The 20,019-nt window shown below is 33.9% G+C and overlaps 3 protein-coding genes across 6 annotated transcripts; 1 reads left to right on the plus strand and 2 right to left on the minus strand.

Moving 5' to 3' along the window:
* Positions 1-150: 150 nt before the first annotated feature.
* Positions 151-11,767, plus strand: LOC130817383 (uncharacterized). 4 transcript variants are annotated; one of them, XM_057683054.1, is made up of 6 exons: positions 151-308; positions 409-587; positions 3,307-3,690; positions 5,591-6,401; positions 6,510-6,654; positions 11,522-11,767. In XM_057683054.1, the coding sequence occupies exons 2-4, from the start codon at positions 419-421 to the stop codon at positions 6,298-6,300; spliced, it is 1,263 nt and encodes a 420-aa protein (XP_057539037.1). In that variant the 5' UTR covers positions 151-308; positions 409-418; the 3' UTR covers positions 6,301-6,401; positions 6,510-6,654; positions 11,522-11,767. The 4 variants fall into 4 exon arrangements, with proteins under 4 accessions (XP_057539037.1, XP_057539038.1, XP_057539036.1 ...); XM_057683055.1 differs by having other exon boundaries at positions 5,591-6,335; XM_057683053.1 differs by having other exon boundaries at positions 5,591-6,654.
* A 453-nt stretch (positions 11,768-12,220) lies between these two features.
* Positions 12,221-18,652, minus strand: LOC130817384 (serine/threonine-protein phosphatase PP2A catalytic subunit). The gene is made up of 11 exons (XM_057683058.1): positions 18,328-18,652; positions 16,927-16,983; positions 16,004-16,087; positions 15,500-15,571; positions 14,780-14,851; positions 14,546-14,586; positions 13,513-13,579; positions 13,191-13,382; positions 13,006-13,095; positions 12,800-12,907; positions 12,221-12,709 (listed from the first exon to the last, which is right to left on the minus strand). The coding sequence occupies exons 1-11, from the start codon at positions 18,418-18,420 to the stop codon at positions 12,644-12,646; spliced, it is 942 nt and encodes a 313-aa protein (XP_057539041.1). The 5' UTR covers positions 18,421-18,652; the 3' UTR covers positions 12,221-12,643.
* Positions 18,653-19,078: 426 nt separating this feature from the next.
* LOC130818638 (uncharacterized) lies at positions 19,079-19,489 on the minus strand. Its single transcript, XM_057684800.1, has one exon. The coding sequence runs from the start codon at positions 19,487-19,489 to the stop codon at positions 19,079-19,081; it is 411 nt and encodes a 136-aa protein (XP_057540783.1).
* Positions 19,490-20,019: the final 530 nt, after the last annotated feature.

The following is a 20,019-nucleotide window of genomic DNA, read 5'->3' on the forward strand; positions in this document are numbered from 1 at the left end:
CAATTAGACAATTTAAATGAAATTTCTTCGACTATATTTTTTTCTTACATATTATCTATAATTATCCAAAATATATTATCTATAATTATCCAAAATATGTTTAAGTAATGAATAGTGCTAATAAATATTTCAGAACCGAGTTCGTATTAGTAAGACTCACAGTCTCACACGTTAATTAAATCGGTGTATTTGATTTTGCCATTTGTTCATTTTTATTGCAAGGAACAAAAAGAAAAATCTCCAAACCCAGATATACAGAAACTTCACAATATTCCTCGCCATTTCTGCTCTGCTCAGCTCTTATTCAGGTAATTGTCTCCATCTTTGAAATTTTGTATTGATTCTGGGTTTTCGCACTGTTAAATTTATGTAATTCGATCATATTTTTGTTTGTTTGTTTGAAATCAGGGAAAGAATCATGGTCATGGATTTGCTTTTATCTTCAAGGCATGTGATATCATCCACAGTCAAATACTCTGATGTAATCAATAATAAATTCCCAGTAAATCCTTTTCACTTAAGAAGATTTCATGTTCGATTTCGTATTTGTCGATTTCTTGCATCTTCAAAGAAGTCATATTATCAAGGTAAACTTCAATTTCTATTATAATTTGATTATTAGTAGGAATTTATTTTATCAATTGTTTGATAAGTTGAAATAGTTTAGTTTTGTTGGTGTTAGAATGTTAAAAAAAATATGGGAAATTCCATGTGGTTTCGGCTTTTCCAATCCACATGATAACAGGAGACAAATTTTTTTTACTCCACATGCCTTGACCTCCCAATTTTTCATAGGAAGTTCTTTTTTTAATTTTAAGTTATTTTTACCCGATATAGTGATAATTTTTAAAAAACAAACGTTGCGATCACCCTAATTGACCATGTATTTTGAAATTCAGTCGAAATAAATACTTAATTTTACCAAAAACTTAATATTTTATCTACCACTATGTAAAAGTTGAAAGTTCAAGGCACCAAAACTCTTGGTCATCATATGGAATTTTCCTAAATATTCAATATCTTTTAGTATACAGTGCTGAGTGTCTCACTGGCCACGACTAGGGTATGGTTTGCCGTGTTCCTATGAGACCTTGATCATAACGTCCCTTTATGAGTTGGATTGGATATACTTGGGTATGATTTGATGATGATCATTTAGTTGTACAGAAATGGTTTGGATAAAACATTAGGTTATCAATTAATAGTAGATAAATAATGTCATCCATTTATCAGTACCTCCTATGCCCTTTACGGCCCTTTGCTAATTGGTAATAGGTGGTGATCGGTAAATGGTGGGAATGGTAATAAATAGTGTAATTTTGGTATGAAAATATCTTGATAACTTAATGGTTATTCTTGTATCCTTCAATTATCTCATTTTTTTTATAAAATTCATTACAAGGCATTACTATTTAAACAGTGTTATTTGAGTGGTAATGGAAAAGTGCTAAAAAATTTTATGATCAAAGTTCCATTACCATGTCATATTACTGTGTGAATGACATGGTACATTTCATAAAAAGTTACACTATAAGTCATTCTTATTATCACTCTTTAGTATCAACAACCAACGGACAGTTGATGTTAGAATTTTTTAGAAAAAATATCTTCTAGAGCTCTATTTGAGGGTTTAAACACTGCCCAGGAATAAACAACACCATTCCAATGCATTTTTCTTGTCCTGAAGTATTTGTCACAGCTCATAACTATCAAGGATTTACTGAAAAATTGCCTCTTTTGTTATGTTATACGGTTTGTTAGTTCTGCAATTGTATCTTGTTGTGTCTTGGTGATGAAGAGGGTACAGGAGTGATTAAGAGAGTGTAGTCTTGAACGTACGACCCATCTCATAATAAGACTTAAATCATAAAAAATGGTGGTCTTGATAAAAACTCTTATGGGAATGAAACTTTATCGTGAAACATGTGTTTTTATTCAGAAATATTCATTTGCACCTAAATTTATCCTTTAGTTAGCGATGAATGATGATGAATTTTGTGAACAAAAAGATCTTTGGAGTTTGACAAGTATAAACATAAAACTTTACATGTGATTTCCTTAGCAAAATTACACTAAATTTCAAAAGTATTACCCTCTTTAAACACGGTGTTCCCATGAGTTGTTAAGGTCAAAGGTTGGGTTATATTGAAGTGTTTAGATAACGCCCAAAACAATGGGCTAGTGATCTAGTCCCTCTTCCAATCAATTTTCTTCAAGTGGTTGTTATACGTGAGAGCTTTTTGCTTCACTTGGTAAAAATTGATGAGAGTACTCTCCTACTTCCTGACCACCTTTTTGAAGCATGGAATAAAAATGTGGTCGTTTCGTTTAGTAATGGCCGGTTAATAACGAATTTTAAGCCTTAGTTTTACAAAGCTACTTTGTATCTTGTGCATCTCAAACTTAGGCTCAGCTGAAAACGCCTCGGCTAGGTGAGGCAAAGACCACTATAAGAGGCGTGCACCTTGGTGCGGCTCGATGCATTTCGTGCCTTGTGCACCTCCTCGTTGAGTTGGCTTTCTAACTTAAGCTTGTTTGTTTGAAAAAAAAAATAAAGCTCAATATTCAAATTCATTTGAATATGAAGTTCGAGAAACCATTGCCTCCATGAAAAGCTAGGTTGGAAAAACTGTGAAGAAGAAAATAACTTTGGGTGCTCTTCATAACTCATTATAATACTTATGTGTTAAAGTAGTGTTTATTGCAATGACAATGAATGTTTTCACTTTTCAAGCATGTTGTTACTATAATATGAATGTCATGTTGTTTTAAGTAATATATATGTTTTAAAATTGATTTTAAAGATTTTTAGGGAAAACATGAGCCTCACCTTCTAAAAGTATGCATCATGCGCTTTTCGCCTTGGCTCTAAGAACCTTTGCGGCTAGCTCCTTGCGCTTTTTAGAACTAAGCTTTGAGTGTATTGTTTCACAAAATCCTCTTTATGTAACCCATGATTTAAAATCATGGAGTAATGACCTTTATAAGCTACTATTCAAATATGTTAGCCATCTTTTAAAATATGTATTAGGCTCTAAGGTCTATTATAAGCTTTGATTTATATGCTTTGTTATGACTGCTATTGCTGTGATAAAATGAATATTTTCCAAGTTTACAATTCATATTGCAATTTCTGCGAAACGAGTCGTGACACTGCTAGGTGCCGGCAACATCGTGACTATTACTACTATCACGACTACGTCCACTATTGTACTATGATTTGATTTATATTATTTTAACATCTTCATGTCATAGTTCTAGCTTAGTTTTTGAAGGTGGTAAAATTCAAATTAAGTTTTTCCGTAGACTTTCAGGAATATGCAAAGCCTAGCCGACTTTTGCCCACTGAAAAGCTGAAAATTATCATTGAAGAACCACCAGATCGCATCATTTCAGCTCTTAGATCTGATGGTTCTAAGTCTTTATACAAGGTCATGCTCTGTACAAGTTCTATCTACGGATCAGACCTTAGTGACCAGAATGCTGGAATTCTTCTATGTATAATTGACGAGCTTGGGGATTCAATATTGGAGAGGATACCTGCTATTCTATGTGAAGATCGTATTCAGCAGGTGGGCGATTATGTGACCCCGAATGTTAGGCTCTTTCAAAGAGGTTCAACGGATGAATTTATGTTCTGGGGACCAAAACTAGGAAGAATTCAGGCTATGTGGATAAGTCCTGATTCAGGTTAGCCTTTTCTAATAATGCAATTTTTCAGTAGCTTGATGACGTTAATAATCTTTGTTATCTGTTGGTGTGGATACAATAACATTCTAATACCCGAATGTCATAAAGTGACTCTTTTCTAGACAAGATTTAGACCTTTAGGGATCAGATGTATACAACCTTACTCTTGTTTGTAATGATAAAGAGGTTGTTTCTTATTGAACTTGGTTGCAATCATCATTTGCAACTTCACATAAAGAAGTGCACATGATCTAATGAGTTATTTTAATATGGTTTATTATCATCTGGAATGAAAGAACTATACAGCTTCAGTCCATAGCAAACTTATTTTATGAACTAGTATTATAGCCTTTAAATCCCATAATCAAAAGATTTTTATTTGTCCCCACAAAATATAATACTTGTATTGAAGAGTTTGTTGAATCAAAAAGAGTAAAAGAGGAGAAAAGAAAGTTACACATGTTTAGATAGGAGAAAATGAAGGGAAAGGAAGGCAAGGAAAAGAAGAGATTGCATTTTCCTCGTTTGGATACTTGGACAACGCAGGGAAATGAAAGGAATGGAATTGGAAGGGGCTTTCAACATTGGAAAGATTTGGAAGGAAAACACACCCATTTTTCCTCCCCTTCCCTTTCGTTCCTTCCAAAAAAATTTAGAGTGAATCTCCTGTGCGACGGCTGCACTTGTGCAACCTCCCCCAGCCCAACCCAATATTTTTTAATCAACCAACTCCAAACCTTAAAATGCTCATTCCAAGACTTAAAATGTTAATTCCAAGCATTAACCTTCCTTTTCCAAACGACTTAAGTTTAACGTCCTACTACAAAGTTTAAATGCCTATTCCAAGCTATAAATTGTCTATTCCAAGGGTTAAAATGCTCATTCTTGTTGGATAATTTAGAGTATAAAAGAAGATTCAACAATTCTAAACATTAAAATACCAATTCCACCTTTCCAAAAGATTTGAGTTTAATATCCTATTTCAAAGCTTATAATGCCTATTCCAAGGCTTAAAATATAAATTTCAAGGATTAAAACTCTCATTCCAAGTATCAAAATATCTATTCCAAAGATTAAAATGCCAATTCCAAAAATTATGGAATCTTGTATGTATATGTAAGTGATAAGTCGCTACAGTAGCAAAAAAGTTGTAAAACAAACACAAATTTGAAATCTACAACCTTTAAACATACAAGTTTGTTAAGTACACTAAAATACAGAAATGCAAAGTACCACCAATTTTTGTGAAAACCCGTGCTACTTCCTATAACCACTATAACCTTTAAACATACAAGTTTGTTAAGGACACTAAATTAGTCAATCCCCATTTATCGCCCTCTCGTTGATTTTGTTTGTCAAAATCAAACATTTAGGTACTATTCCAATTTGTATAGGAAGAATTAAAGGATTTTACCATTATTCTTCACCATTGCCATTGACAAAGCTCAACATCCATTTTTAGTTAAAGGGTTAAAACTTGAAAATGTTTATTAAAAGATGTCGCCATTGACAAAGCTTGTCCTCCACCATTAATGGCACTTTGAAAATACTGTTGAGATTGAAGAAAGAGAAGTGAAATTTATCATTTAGAGAGGAGACAATTTGAAAATGTTGAGAGCGGAGAAAAGAGAACGAAATTGGTGTGAGAAAAGACGTAAACAAAGGAAGCTGCTTTTTTTCTTTTGTTTTGAATTAAATGAGCTACTAAGCCAATTGGGCATGTAGGTCGCATACAAACAGCCGCCACATTCAAGAATTATCGAAAACATAGTTTATAGGTTAATGTGAAATGCAACTTTAAATTAAATCTATTAAGGTATTCCTTTGTGCTTTGTTGCATTCACTTCGTCTTTCACAATCAGGTGACTTGTAACTTCTTGTTTTCCTGTTTTAATGTCAGGCAGTTGGAGATTAAATGGCGCAAGAGTGACGGTAATCAGTACCTATGACCAACACAAGGAAGAAACTAGTGCAAATGGGAGCATGTATAACAGTGTCACCTACAATTTTGAAGTTGAAGATATGTTGCTCGGGGAAGGGAGTGACTTGACAATGGCTGAACTTCGCCCTTGCTTGGTCACTGAGCAATTTGGGGCTGATTCCGTCTCTGTTATTGACCGAAGTTCTGCCGAAACTGTTTTACGCGCAGAAAAGGAAATAACAAATGAAAACAGCATGAAAGAATATGCTGACCTAAAATTCTCGTTATTACTATATGATTCTATGCTCATTTTAGCGGGCACATCCATGACATCCATAACCGGAGGTAAAAATACCGCCTTAGCTTTTTTAACCGGGGGCATCATTGGCTTCCTATACTTGCTGTTCTTGCAGAGATCCGTGGATACGTTGCCAGCTCCTGAATCAAGTGTCGCAAACGAAGAAAATAACTTGAATAGATTGTTCCGGATAGTTAAAGGTCCGATAGCAGTATTCCTAGTTGCTTTCTCTATTGCCGTTGTAGCTACAAAGTACGATAAACCAGAAGTCGCAGCAGCGTTGGCACCGAAAGAACTTTTGGCCGGAATGGTCGGTTTTCTCGCTTGCAAAGCTTCTGTACTATTGTCGGCTTTCAGACCAGTGTCAATCAACATGGAAGATAGAAATTGATGCATCGAAAGGCCGACACTGTTATGTATAGAACTGTCAGTATTCTCGGTTTATTATAATCTGTATATACCCTTTTAAAGAATAGAATAGCACATACCATTGTAAGTATTCCTGTTAAAAACAATACAGTAATCTTTTCTTGTTACCTCTTTGTTTAAAATATGTATTTTTCTCTGTAAGTTTTCATTACCACTTATAACACCTTTCAGGTTTCTGTCATTCGAAAGTAAATCGTGTCGTCTTGCCATGGAGGAAGGTTAGGGATGGTTCGGGACATTCTTTGTGCCCGTTTTGATGTTATTGGAACCTTACTGATGGAATAAGAGGGAAAGAAGGCAATATGGGCTCTTTACGGTATGCCTCCTCTCCATTCTCTTGAAATTCTTTATCTTGATCTATCCTTTCATTTGCTGTCCTAATTTGATCCTTTCTCGTCAATATGCCCTCCATATTGCTCAAACTCGTCAGGTCACTATTTTATGAGCGCACAAGTTATAGTTGATTGCCACTTTGTTCTTTGAAAATAATAGACAACAGTCGGACATTTTTACTAAGACCATAGGCCATATAGATCGTTTTGTTTTTAATCTATGCAAACTGGGCATTTGTGATATTCGATTTCCATTTTGAGGGGTGTTAGAATTTATATAATTGTATTAGATTTAGTCATTTAGATATATTTGGCTATAACATAGTTAGACCACTTTTCTAAAACCAATATCATATGCTTATATATATATATATATATATATATATATATATATATATATATATATATATATATATATATATATATATATATATATATAAATAATGAGAAATTCAGAGGTGTTCATTTGATTCATCGGGTCAATGTCGGGTTAAGTGTTTCGGGTCGGTTTAGAATCGGGTTTTGTGTCCACATTAGTTTTTGCATAATTGTAAATCCATTTTTAAGTCGGATTAAATCGAATTCGTTTATATGATCGGGTGAATATCAGGTCATTGAGTTTGTTTTGAACACCTCATTGAGAAGGAATTCAATACATTAATAACATTGAGAGTAAGTGAATAGAACCTCGAGAATTGGGGCTTGTCTTAACTAAAGAATATTGTATCACCCTTTCAGGCAAGAGTATAGGTTTGATTTTCAGTCTTTTTCTATCAGCTGAGCCTACCCAATAATAAAAAAAAATTAAATGAAAAGTCAATAATCATTATGTACGTTAGTCAATTTATTAATTCTACTAGCTACTTGGTCCTGTACCACGCAAACCATAAATAAATATCCTTTTTTTGCCTCTTCCATTTGTGTACGGCATCAGTCTCTGGTTCACAAAACACAAATTAAAATCAATAATAAATGTTGCTATCTAATAGAAGATCATAAGAATAAATTATGAAAATATAGTTTACCTAGAAAAACACTAGCTTGGTAGACTGAGTAAGGGGTTTTGTACTCTTGTGCTACTCAGGATTCTATTATAAATTATAAAAGAAAATTTGCAAAGAAACACCTTATAAAACCACTTTTTTATAAAAAAATACATTTAAAATTTTTTTTTGTAAAAAAACACCTTTTAAGAGACTTTTTATTAAAAAAAACATCTTAAATCAGTTTCCGGTGACTTTTGTCAACTTTCCGGTGTTAATTATGCCATTTGAGCTCAAAAGTCAACGCCTGAAAGTTGACAAATGGCATAGTCAACGCCAGAAAGTTGACAAAAGTCACCGGAAACTGATTTAAGGTGTTTTTTTTAATAAAAGGTCTCTTAGAAGGTGTTTTTTTTACAAAAAAAATTTTAAAAGGTGTTTTTTTACAAAAAACTGGTTTTATAAGGTGTTTCTTTGCAAATTTTTCAATTATAAATTATATATACTGATTTTCTATGAAAATTTATAAAAATAAAATGATGAATATTTTAAGTAAGTCATGAGCTTTTTTTGTTTTTGTCTAATTACTCCTATAATACTCAATTTCAAAGATCCCATAATTAAATTGATATTGGGTCAGTTATGGACTAGCAGCAAGCAAAGAGCTAATCTTAGGTTATTTATACCATTTCCTTCGTTGTTTCTATGATTTTCTTTAAAATTGCTACTCATCGTAGTATATTTTGAGTGAAAATGTTCAATAATTAACCAAAACAAAAGGGAATCCTTCTTAAAGATTGTTAATGAGTTTGGCTTTTTAAGGACTGTTTATGGTGTATTTCTCTCCATATATACTTCGTATGTCAAATTTTCGTTGGATTAAAAATTTTGAGGTATCAAAATCCAATGCTATGCTGTAAAATGATGTTGCACTAACTTCAATGTGTTTTTAAAAGTGAAATAAAGAAAATAAATACTATTTTGCAATTTCAGTGGCTTTTCTAAATCAATATTTATTCTACTTTCGTGTATTGAAAATAAAATTTGAAGTTTGCTCCGAGATACAATGAATGAATGTTAGTGACGGATTTAACACAATTCCAACACTGGATGATCATTTTTTGAATGGAAGAAGAGAAGACAATTTTCTCAGAGAAAATTTACCAGGTTTTAATGGAAAAATGAGAAGTTTTAGAGAGAAACATCTTGGGGAAAATTGCATATGCTGTATTTATAGAGCATTCTCAAAACCCTAATTTTAAACAGAAGGGAATTGCAAATAAGAAATCTAAAGACATTAAATCCCTAATTTCTTCAAATACGAAAAGATTTGGAACCAAATGCTACTTCTTTTTCTCCCTTCCATTCTCTTTCCCCTAAATTGAGATCCCTACAAATTGTTACATGTTTTAGAATTTCAGATCAATTATTTGTGTTTCCTACTCGAGTTGCCCAACCCTACCCACCTGTTCACCTCATCCGGGAACAAATGAATGGACTCTTAAAAATATTTTTTTAAATATATTATTAAAGTTTAATTGTTATATATTACACGTAATTAGAAGAACAAAACTTCTAAACTTAAATTTTTAGTTTCATGTATTACAATTAGACATAAGAAATAAAAAAGGCATACAACTTGCATCACTCTCAAACTTATTCGTTGTATCAATATAATTTTGTCATAAAAATTTGTATCGTTATCCTTATAATATTGAAAATATATGGGCAAATCACATCCTAAATCGACAATGTTAATATGTTCATTATAAGTTGTACAAAAAAAAATAAGAACCTAAAATATTACTACACTTAATTATAAAAGAAGCTCATTTACTAGGAAAAAAAACTGCAAAGACGGATGGGTGTAACATTTGAGATATTAATAATTTAAATCGAGAGAATTTTAAGTAAATATAAAAAAAAAATTAATAAATATATATGTATAAAAAAATGTAATTAAAATTAAAACAAACCCCTTCCATTCACGATTATTTCAACAAACAAATGCAATCTCCTCCTTCACCATTATTTTCAAAGAATCAAGGCAAACCAAACTTCTTCTTCACCTTCAAACCATAAACCCAAAAGGAAAGCAGATTAAACTTCTCCTTCTCCTGATATTCGAAAATTAGGACAAACCAAACTCTAATCATCTTCTACTTTGGGTTTTCACAAGATACATAGCAAGTCTTCATCTCTTGCCGCCATTTTCGGATGAATCGAAGCAATTTATGGAGGCATTGTTCTTCTTGTCGTTTGATGGTGTAAAGATTAACGTTCGAATCTTCTTAATCACTATGTGTTATTGTTTGATTCCTTCCTTCCCTTATTCTTTTGTTTTTTTTTTCTCTCAAGAATCAAACCATATTCGAGCAACATCTGTAATTGTGAGCCTTCTCTTCCGTTGAAGAAGTAGTCAACATAGCAGCAACCAAAATTCCTTTTCCAAACCCTTGAATTCTGCATAAATGAGAAAAAAATAAATGAAGTTTGGTCCTGTTTAATTAGGCATCGAAATCCAAGTCAAACATCAATTTGCAAAATCTATTTTTTGTGTTCTTGTTGCCGCCAAACAGAGGTAAACCATCTTTGATTTTTTTTTTTTTTTCTCTTTTCCTTAATAATTATGTTCTCATTCATATGAGGTTAGTTTCATTGGCATATTTTCACTTGCGTATTCTTTTACCATGTTGTAAACCCTAATTTTTGATGAATCTTGAAAATTGTATCAGTAAATTATATGAGTTCTTAATTGAGAAATTTATGGAAATGAGTGTTACTAGTATATTATGAGATTAGTGATTTCAAGATACATTATAAAGAATCATTTTAAAATAAGGGAATAAGAGAACTTTAATGTTGATTGATGTTAATGAAGTGAATTTTAGAGTGTTTGCATTGATTTAAAGAAATGTTGAGATTATAGATTTTGTTATATTATTGTGAAGATTTCATGTTGGGTTAAAATTGTTTGATGTTGATCATTAGTAGAAAATGATGAAAACTACTGAGAGTATGAATTGTATTGGAAAAGGGTTAATATTAGAGAAAGTAGTGAATAATTGCAATCTTTGATATGAATTAGGAGTAATCTTGATTTTGGTATGGAAGTACATATAGTGTTATTTGGAAAATATAAAGAGTTAGAGAAGCGGGTAATCTTTACAAGGAGTTAAACAAGTCTAGATTGCGATTAAAATATTTTGATGATAAGGAGTGTTTGAATTAGAAGTGCACAGTCCTTTAATGCTTAGAAATGTTAGAATATAATCCTTGATTAAGTCATAGTCTTAGGAGGAGGTGCAATAAGTTATATAGACCTAGATTGTAGTATCGAACGCTCTTTCGTGATGTTGTGTTTGTTATGCTTTAGGAGACAACATTATCGAAGAACCCTTCTAGTTGATAGCTGCGATCTGGTTTCGACTCCTTGAAGCATCGTTTGCAGTGAGTAGTGGCAGTCCCTTTAAAGGGTCTGGCCAGACTATTGTTTGAAATGGTTTTATCAAGCTGTTTTGGAAAGTATAATTATTGGAACTAATTCGTGATTGATTGATTATATTGATATTATTATATGGTCAATGGATCGGGCTCACGAGCTGGTCATTGACGGAGTAGAGGAGCATTGTCTCTTTACTCCCTTGTTTTGAGGTGAATTGTCATTTAAATTTTGACTAGCCTCACCCGAGAGTGACATTGCCTTAGAGCTGTGGATGTTCCTCTCAACTAGACTCCCCGTGCGCACATAGATTTAGGAAACTAATGTTGTTTTTAAACCTTTGTTTGGAAATTACTGTGTTTTGTTGTTTTGGATTGTTACTTCTCATTCAGTTTAATCTGACCCTCTATTGTTTTCAACTTTTAGTTTGATTACAGGTCAAAACCGGTTGAAAACGATGGGTTAGCGGTGTTGATCGAGTTCCAAGGATGTATATTGAGCTGAGCACATGGGAATTTGTAGTTTTGTATTAGGTTTTTGGATAAATGTATATTAGATTTTGATTGTGTTGGTTATATTGGACTTAAATGAATTGTATGATTACCTTGTGTTTTAGGTAGATGTTTGATTTGAAATTAGTTGAGTTAAAGAGTTGGTGACCCCTTTGCTCAAGTTTTGAAAGTTTGATTTAAAATTTCTTGGAAAATAAACCCTGTGATAACCCTATTTACTCAGTCAATGATAAGTCAGGTTATTACAATGGGTGTTTACAATTTTAAGCTCATAGATTGTTTTTTATTGGCAAGGTTCACTACCTGCCCAAACCCGCATATCTTTAGCACTATAAGCCGTAAATAACATTTTCCTTTACGAGGCTAAGGGAAAAAACTTACAGAAGTACACATCTAACATTTTTCCCACCTCCCAAATAGCTCAAAAAGGAATAACAATGTATCATGAGACATAGGATTACAGAAGTACACATCCAACTCAGTATCCCTATGTTGGAATTGGGATGTGGAATATTTGCCCTAAGTGATTAGAGAAAAATGTCCAGCTCTAAATTAGACCACAGATGAAAAGAATGAGCCACAAAATACAGTATTCGTAAGATTATCGAGGGAATATAATAATATAAAGCACCCATCGAAATAGGAAATCAACTATTTGTTTCTCTACATAACCCTCCCCACAAACAACCATTCTTCTACATTGAATAAACAAAAAAATTAACATAACTTTTTTAAAAAGGCCAAAAAGGACCGAAAAAGCAAAGAAAATTTGGCGTAAAAGATACCACAAAGTTTTGCTGGAAATCGGTACATATCCTCCTACAAGCTCCATAAGCTTCTTCATTCGCGAAATTTACCGTAATCAAGAAGCATCAACTGAAAAGAAGACTATCTGCTGTATCAAATGTGACAAAACAATCCATTCATCGCCACAGGAGAATTAACCAACCTAATCCGTGAAATATTGCTCAATAACATAGGATCAGGTAGGAGGCTTTTCACCACCAGAAACCATCTCGTCATTGGCAACTTCAACTCACAGGAAATAATCAGGTGTCCTCCGGGTGACGTCAGGTTCTCCTCTTCTTGGAGCCGGTTCAAACTGTATATTCAGATATTATACAAACATAAAGCGTCAATTACACGACTTATGTTAGCAAATATTACAAACACATCTCAAAGTGTTGCATACCTGAATAAATGTGTGACCTTTGCAGTCATCAACTTCCAGGATGGATGCCATATTTCCACACCGATAACAGTAGTTAGGTGCACTAAAAATGGTTACCACTTTTTGGTCCTGCAGAAAGATCAAATCAATCCTCTTAAGATTTAAATTACTCGCATTGAAGATTTAAGGTAATATAGTGAGCTCGAAATGAAGATTTTGCGACTCACATGAGCCCAGTTGAATCCCTCCATCACCAGTTGATGAGCTCTGGCAATCAGCTTTAGGTTATTGGTATGGTTAAATTGGTCAGAAATGTCCTGGAGGGAGAAGTGCAAAAAAACAAGTCAAAGATGAGCCAATCACACTTCTGTGGGGAACAAAGATTAATGAGCAGAGAGAACAGAAAATATACTTGGCCAAAAGTGTATCCAGCTCCCCTGGGTGATATACCCCAACCACAACGGTCATCAGGGTCGGACCACAAGAGATCACACATAGGTCCCTCATGAGGCACTTCTTGGACACGGTCGAAATTTCGTATATTATCAAGTGTTTCAATGGAAGGTGACAGTCCACCATGCAAGCAAAATATTTCGGATTCAACCTACAATACAAGACAAAAGGCAAAAACTAGAATGAGACATACAAAGCTAAGCCAAAAACAAAAACAGCAGAAAACCACAACTTCACACCAAAACATAAAGACAAACATAACACAAAATACATGTACTAACCAAGGCAGTCAACGGAAAATAATCAAACAAATCTGTGAAGGTCTTCCAGACATTGGCATTTCCATACCTGTAGAAAAGGAAGAAACATAAATAAAAGTAGTTTAAGAACACCAGCTACAGAATATCATTTGCAATTTCTACAATTTTTCCCATACAAATAAGAGTATACATCTCAAAGGCTAGTCACATAACACCATAGAACGGCAAATGAAAATAAAGTAGCATAGCACAACCAATAAATAGAACAAAATTAACAAGTAAACCAGTGATTTCATGGAAAGTGAAAGGTAGTAGCAACATATGAAAGCCCTACCCACCCTCACATCAGGGGAGATCCTAAGTATGTTCAACATTTTTGACCGCATAGGACCCCAATAAATTAGAGTCCTCAATATTAAATTACGTAGTATACGTAAATGTATAAGATACAAAGTTGTTAGAATCATATCATAATTTTTAAAATTGCACAGGGCCTTCAAAAAATTTGTCAATTTTTTGCTCCGCCTCTGCCTCACACAATGGCCACCATGAGAGGGCGCAGGCGCCCTTGAATACGAGTCTTTCATTTGAGCCACATGGACCAGCTCCAACTTGACAACAAGCCAACAAGACACAAGTTAGATGCCAAAGCACAAGCCCCACCAAAACCATTACCCACTTGGTCCGCTACAAGACTACACATAATCTCAATACGCCCAGCATTATAAGAAAAATGGTGTGTGACTTTTATGCTAGAGTTTCATATAGCAAGAATACATTCAGACAAGAACAAAAGTTGATCTGACAAAAGAAGCCATTCAAGTTAATTCTACAAAAGGCAGTGTACTGAACCTATGGTAAGTCACATCAATAAATTGTGGACATAACCTCGATACTTCCAACACAAACAATGTTCTATAGGTCTTACAATACCACCATCACATAAAAAATCATCTAACCGAATGTATCACACTGCAAGTAGAGTTTCTCATTCAACAACAGATGCCACAGTCAGCTGAATACACTGAATAGAATTTAGATGTGAGATACTCACTTCCGTAGGCATTCATCATAGAACCCATACACTTGAGTAATCTGTACCAAGGAGAGAAAACTCAGAACAAAGGATCCATCGCACTAATAATAATATATATAAAGATCATAACAAGAGGGTCTTCAGGAATGAAATTAAAAATGTTGAAATAATACTTGATAAAAAAAGAGGGAAGCCCAAGCACAAAGCAAAGAAAACCCACAAACTAAAACTCCATAAGACTAAGAACAATACCTGACGACTTTCGTGATTCCCTCTAAGGATTGTTATCCTTTGCGGATAGCGAACTTTAAGCGCAACTAGGAGCTGAATGAGGGAGAAAAAAGCACAATCAATTTCCACTGCTATTCAAAAAATCATCATACATCATGTTAAATTACAACTTGTCAATTGGAATGGAAGCAAAGTTATGTCCAACTCACAACAATATCAGCAACAGACCTATTATGAAATGTGAATAATCAATTCCGCGTTACCAATATGGAACATATCCACTAGCTAAAAAGCTCAATAGGGAAGGCTGTAAGCAGGTAGGTTGGAAGATTTAGAACTGTTGTATTGTAAGTCTTCTAATTTGCAATGAGTTCTTCCAAGAAAAGCTGGTAATTTATAGTAAGAGCCCAACTAAACGATAAGGATCTCCAAAATAATTCGCTAAATTTGAAAAAGAAAATAAAAAAATAAAAAAATCTTACAACCTAAAAGTATATGGTTAATTGCTATACTAGAACTCACGCAGTTTTTATTGGCTGAGATGGCAGTCACAACTAATCATGAAATTATACGCCCCAATAAATGCAATGATATGAGTTCCACCACATCATTATTTCCGGCATGCAAATAAAGCTGAAAATTGTTATCTTTGCTATCCTACAAATGATGTAAAACAAAAATATTTTTTTGACTCATAACTACTTACCGATTCATTTAGACAATAAGGAAAAGAATACTCACCGTTACCGTTTCCACCGAGTAATATCCTCTGTCAACATAATCACCCATGAACAAGTAATTTGTATCTGGACACTACAATCAAAAATGCAGACACCTATCAATGACAAAGTCAATAATGCAATATATATTATAAATATCCCCATAACAAATGAAAAATGATCCTTGACAAAGTTTGGTTTGCAAACGCATTAATGAAGTTGTTAGTACAACAACATTTCATTACCACAACATTAGAATAAACCTTTGGTAAATAACATCATGTGCAACTCAACATAAATATGAAGTGCACATTGTTCAATGAGTCATTTTACTACAGTCTATTATAATCCGAAACCAAATAACTATAAATGCACTAATAAAAAATCCCAATAGTTCCGTCTTAGTTTAAGCATTACAAGATCTACAACCCAGAATAGGCCCTTGCATTTACAACACACACATGGATAGACATTCATAGCCAACACCCAACGTCCACTGAAATAGGGTCACAAACAGGATACATACCTTCCCTCCAATGCGAAAAAGCTCTGCAAGGTCGTGAAACTGCCCGTGGATGTCACCACAAATTGTCACAGGACTTTTCACTGGCTGCAATTATATAAAATGTGGATCATTTCAAAGCACTGAAATTACCATCTGAATTCAGCTGTAAAACTATAATAAGAAAATGATAGTTCAAACAAACGATGATGAAGAAAAGCAAAATCTACGACATGATGATAAGCAATACAATCAAGAAACAAAGAGGATGAAACTATTACAGGCCATGACGCAAGGCATGAAAAGAAGAGAGAAGGGAGTTGAAAATTGAACCGTACATAAAGACTAGGGTCAATTATAAGAAGCAACTCAGGAACAAATGCATGATAATGTGAATGGGAAGGCAGAGTGAAGTTTACGCTATTAAAATCCAAGATAGCACAGCAAATAGTTAGTTGATTTGTTCTCATTCATACAATTAAGTATCAACTCAAGTATCAGGTATAAACTCATAGAAATTTTGCAATAAAGTTCCCATAGTAATGTAGGTGTCTCTCGGAAGTTTAAAGTAGCAGGCCGCCGGCATCACCTTCCAGTTTTGTTTATTTAGTCAAATAAAAGTGTTTTAGAAGTTTAATATAAAGTTCAATATAGAAGGATGCTAAAATCACCTTTCCACATATTCTAAACAACACCAATCATAAAACTCAAATTGACTTGAAGCTTGTTTTGACAAAGGTAATTAAATAGGAAAACCATTGGACAAATTAAAGACCAAACAGAATAGCAACATTTCCATCCTTGAATCACATCTCAATGAAAAATGTTGCCACAACATTAACCCCCAACAGCCACTAACATGAATTGTAATGCTACCCTATATAGGCATCAACCAAATAATGCAATGCAAAGTAGATAACAAGCACAGAAGCAGGAAGGCTGCAAACCTGAACATTGCTTTCATCCATCAATACTTCCTTGGCCTTATCGCATAATCCCCTAACCTGATCAAAGAAAGATTGCACTTCACAATGACATTCATGAACTCAAAGAACCAAGCTACGACATGTTAGAAATGGGATCTCTAGGCGCAAATTTCACAGAAAAGGGACAAAATACACACATTATGCCAACACCACACCAAACCAATATGGCTTACAACAAGAGTACTTGAAGAAAAATGTAGAACTTTCACTAGTTTGGTAACTTAAGTTCAATGACAAAATCTAAGCAAAAAGATGGAATGGTGAGAACATTGTATTACTTGGTCGGACTATCAAATCAAAGAGTAAAAGTGGGGAAAAGTAAATGTGCATAAAACTAAAGAAATCATTGACTTAGAGTCGGGTACTCGGGTTGATTTGTTCCCACTAGTTTTTCCTAGAGAAAAAAGAAACCCTCTGAAAAATTGTGGAATCAAAAATAAAATTAACACTCCTCTAATTCCCTTACATTTCCTTAATATACCACACAATTAAAACTTTGATTTAGTCTCAATCTAACACGGTTTCTAATTTTCTTTCAATTCCATTAGTCTAACTTTTCCTTTCATTTCCACATCAAGATGATTCCCAATGATAGCATCTAATCAGTCCCTTGCTCAAATAATTAGCAAACATCTATAGAAAAGTACAACTCAACGAAAAAAAAAATTCATTTCAGAAGCTTTTCATACCTAGCTTAATAAGCCTCTTCTCACGAAGTGAATCAAAACATGCAAGCCCCAGCTCATACACCCCTCTATTTTCATAGAAATCTTTCACAATACATCGACCACATCACACAACCATCTCCAAAACTCTATAATTGACTACTTTCGTTCTCGTTTAAGAACACATTATTCCACCACAAACCGTAGGATGTACTAAAGTAAAAAGGAGGCATAAACTCAGATATTCATTCTAATATAGCGTTTTACCTCTTCACTTCAAATTGCCTTCCATACTACAACAAATCCTTCAAAAACCAGGTTAATACGCTGTATCAATAAAAGCAGCCAGATACCTCAACATACTATCAAGTACCAAATCCCTAACTCTCACTACATCAAGCGTAAAGAAAGAAATCATCAAAAACAACAAAACAAAACCCTTACTTGAAGGTCATTTCATGTAATTAACAGATCTGATTTAACCAAAAACAACGAAAACAGATTAAATCTAACAACTTCAACAATTTCCATCCAAATGCAAGCATTCCGCACAACCAAAAAAGCAAAAATTAACAGATCAAAACACTTTCAGAAAATATCAAAACAAATTCATCAACATTCATGAAAAGCACAGAACAAAATAAAATAGATCCAAAACAATTCAGAATCAAAAAAGTGAGATTTCAAGAAAAGAAACCTCTTGTTCGGAAAGAGGTTTGCACTGCATAAGCTGAGCGATCTGCTCATCAAGATTGTGATGAGAGTTAGAAGAAACTGGATCGAAGCTCATCTTGGGAATCCCTACCAGATCTCTACCAACCCCTACCGATATCCCTACACCTTGACGTCACCGTAGATTTTTCTCCGTGAAGAGAGAGAAAATGTTAGAGAGAGAAAGGGATAAAGAATGGAGGGGAGAGAAAGTAAGGTAAGGGAAAGAGAGAGAAAATGAAGGAGAGAGAAAGAGATGTGGGTGGTGGAGGGAGAATGGAAAATAGGAAACCCTCGGTTTTGATCAATCAATTCTCCATTTCTATTTTTCTTTTTTTCTATTAAAAATAGTAATTTGTTTTTTTAAAAAAGGTTTATTTTTGCGCCTGTGATTTTTCAAAATAAAAACGGGTTTACTCGAAACTTGAATTCGTCATTTCGAGATCTATCTGCCTTTATGTGCTACTCGCCTTTAAGCGCGTATTGTCAAAATACTTTTTTTTATTACGAAATTTGTAAATTATAATCAGCTCGTCTTGTATGAGACTGTCTCACCATAAGACGAGTCCATATAATTAGTCAATCTTTTGAGGGAAATTTCACATGATAGCATCGAACTTTCATGAAATGTCAGTGGTAGCATTTTTGTAAGATTTTTTTACATGGTAACATCTAATTTATGTTTTATCTAACTGCCGTAGCATTTTCTGCTAAATTCTAGTCGATTTCCGTTTAATTCACCATTTTGACGTTTTTACTCTTATTAAGTATTGGTTGTTGTCTTTATACTTTTCTCGCATAGCAGACTCGGTTTCCCATGTGGCTACCTCCCTTTCGTGATTCGCCCACAAGACCTTAACCATGGTAACATCCTTCCGTCTGGTACTACGAACTTTTGTATCCAAAATACGAATAGGTTGTTCCTCATAAGACAGGTTGGTTTCTAGTTCGAAAGGTTCAGGGTCCAACACATGAGATGACGCAGCAAAATACCGTTTAAGTTGTGAGACATGAACGTGGACTTTATCCAACGAATTAGGAAGAGCTAAGCGATATGCCATCTTCCTAATGCGTTCCTTAACTTCATATAGACCAATAAACCTTGGGCTCAACTTTCCTTTGGCACCAAAGCGGACTACACCACGCATAGGAGACACTCTTAACAACACGTGATCACCCACCTCAAATGTTTAGTTCACCATTTTGACGTTTAATTCATCAACGCTCTCAAATGTTTAAGGAAAATTATAAAGACAACAACCAATACTTAATAAGAGTAAAAACGTCAAAATGGTGAATTAAACGGAAATCGACTAGAATTTAGTGAAAAATGCTACGGCAGTTAGATAAAACATAAAATAGATGTTACCATGTAAAAAAATCTTACAAAAATGCTACCACTGACATTTCATGAAAGTTCGATGCTATCATGTGAAATTTCCCTCAAAAGATTGACTAATTATATGGACTCGTCTTATGGTGAGACAGTCTCATACAAGACGAGCTGATTATAATTTACAAATTTCGTAATAAAAAAAAGTATTTTGACAATACGCGCTTAAAGGCGAGTAGCACATAAAGGCAGATAGATCTCGAAATGACGAATTCAAGTTTCGAGTAAACCCGTTTTTATTTTGAAAAATCACAGGCGCAAAAATAAACCTTTTTTAAAAAAACA

The sequence above is a fragment of the Amaranthus tricolor genome, chromosome 7, assembly GCF_026212465.1.
Source record: "Amaranthus tricolor cultivar Red isolate AtriRed21 chromosome 7, ASM2621246v1, whole genome shotgun sequence".
In the NCBI taxonomy this organism is placed as follows: Eukaryota; Viridiplantae; Streptophyta; class Magnoliopsida; order Caryophyllales; family Amaranthaceae; genus Amaranthus; species Amaranthus tricolor.

Bases quoted from the DNA above. Each gene is read 5' to 3' on its own strand.
- LOC130817383 (XM_057683053.1), top strand. From the start codon at position 419: ATGGTCATGGATTTGCTTTTATCTTCAAGGCATGTGATATCATCCACA. The intron at 588-3,306 runs GTAAACTTCAAT...GTTTTTCCGTAG, and splicing joins AAAGAAGTCATATTATCAAG to ACTTTCAGGAATATGCAAAG. The intron at 3,691-5,590 runs GTTAGCCTTTTC...TTTTAATGTCAG, and splicing joins GTGGATAAGTCCTGATTCAG to GCAGTTGGAGATTAAATGGC.
- LOC130817384 (XM_057683058.1), bottom strand. From the start codon at position 18,420: ATGAGCTTCGATCCAGTTTCTTCTAACTCTCATCACAATCTTGATGAG. The intron at 16,984-18,327 runs GTTTCTTTTCTT...TTCTTTGATCAG, and splicing joins AACCTCTTTCCGAACAAGAG to GTTAGGGGATTATGCGATAA. The intron at 12,710-12,799 runs GTATGCAACACT...CTGAATATACAG, and splicing joins AAGGTCACACATTTATTCAG to TTTGAACCGGCTCCAAGAAG.
- LOC130818638 (XM_057684800.1), bottom strand. From the start codon at position 19,489: ATGCGTGGTGTAGTCCGCTTTGGTGCCAAAGGAAAGTTGAGCCCAAGG.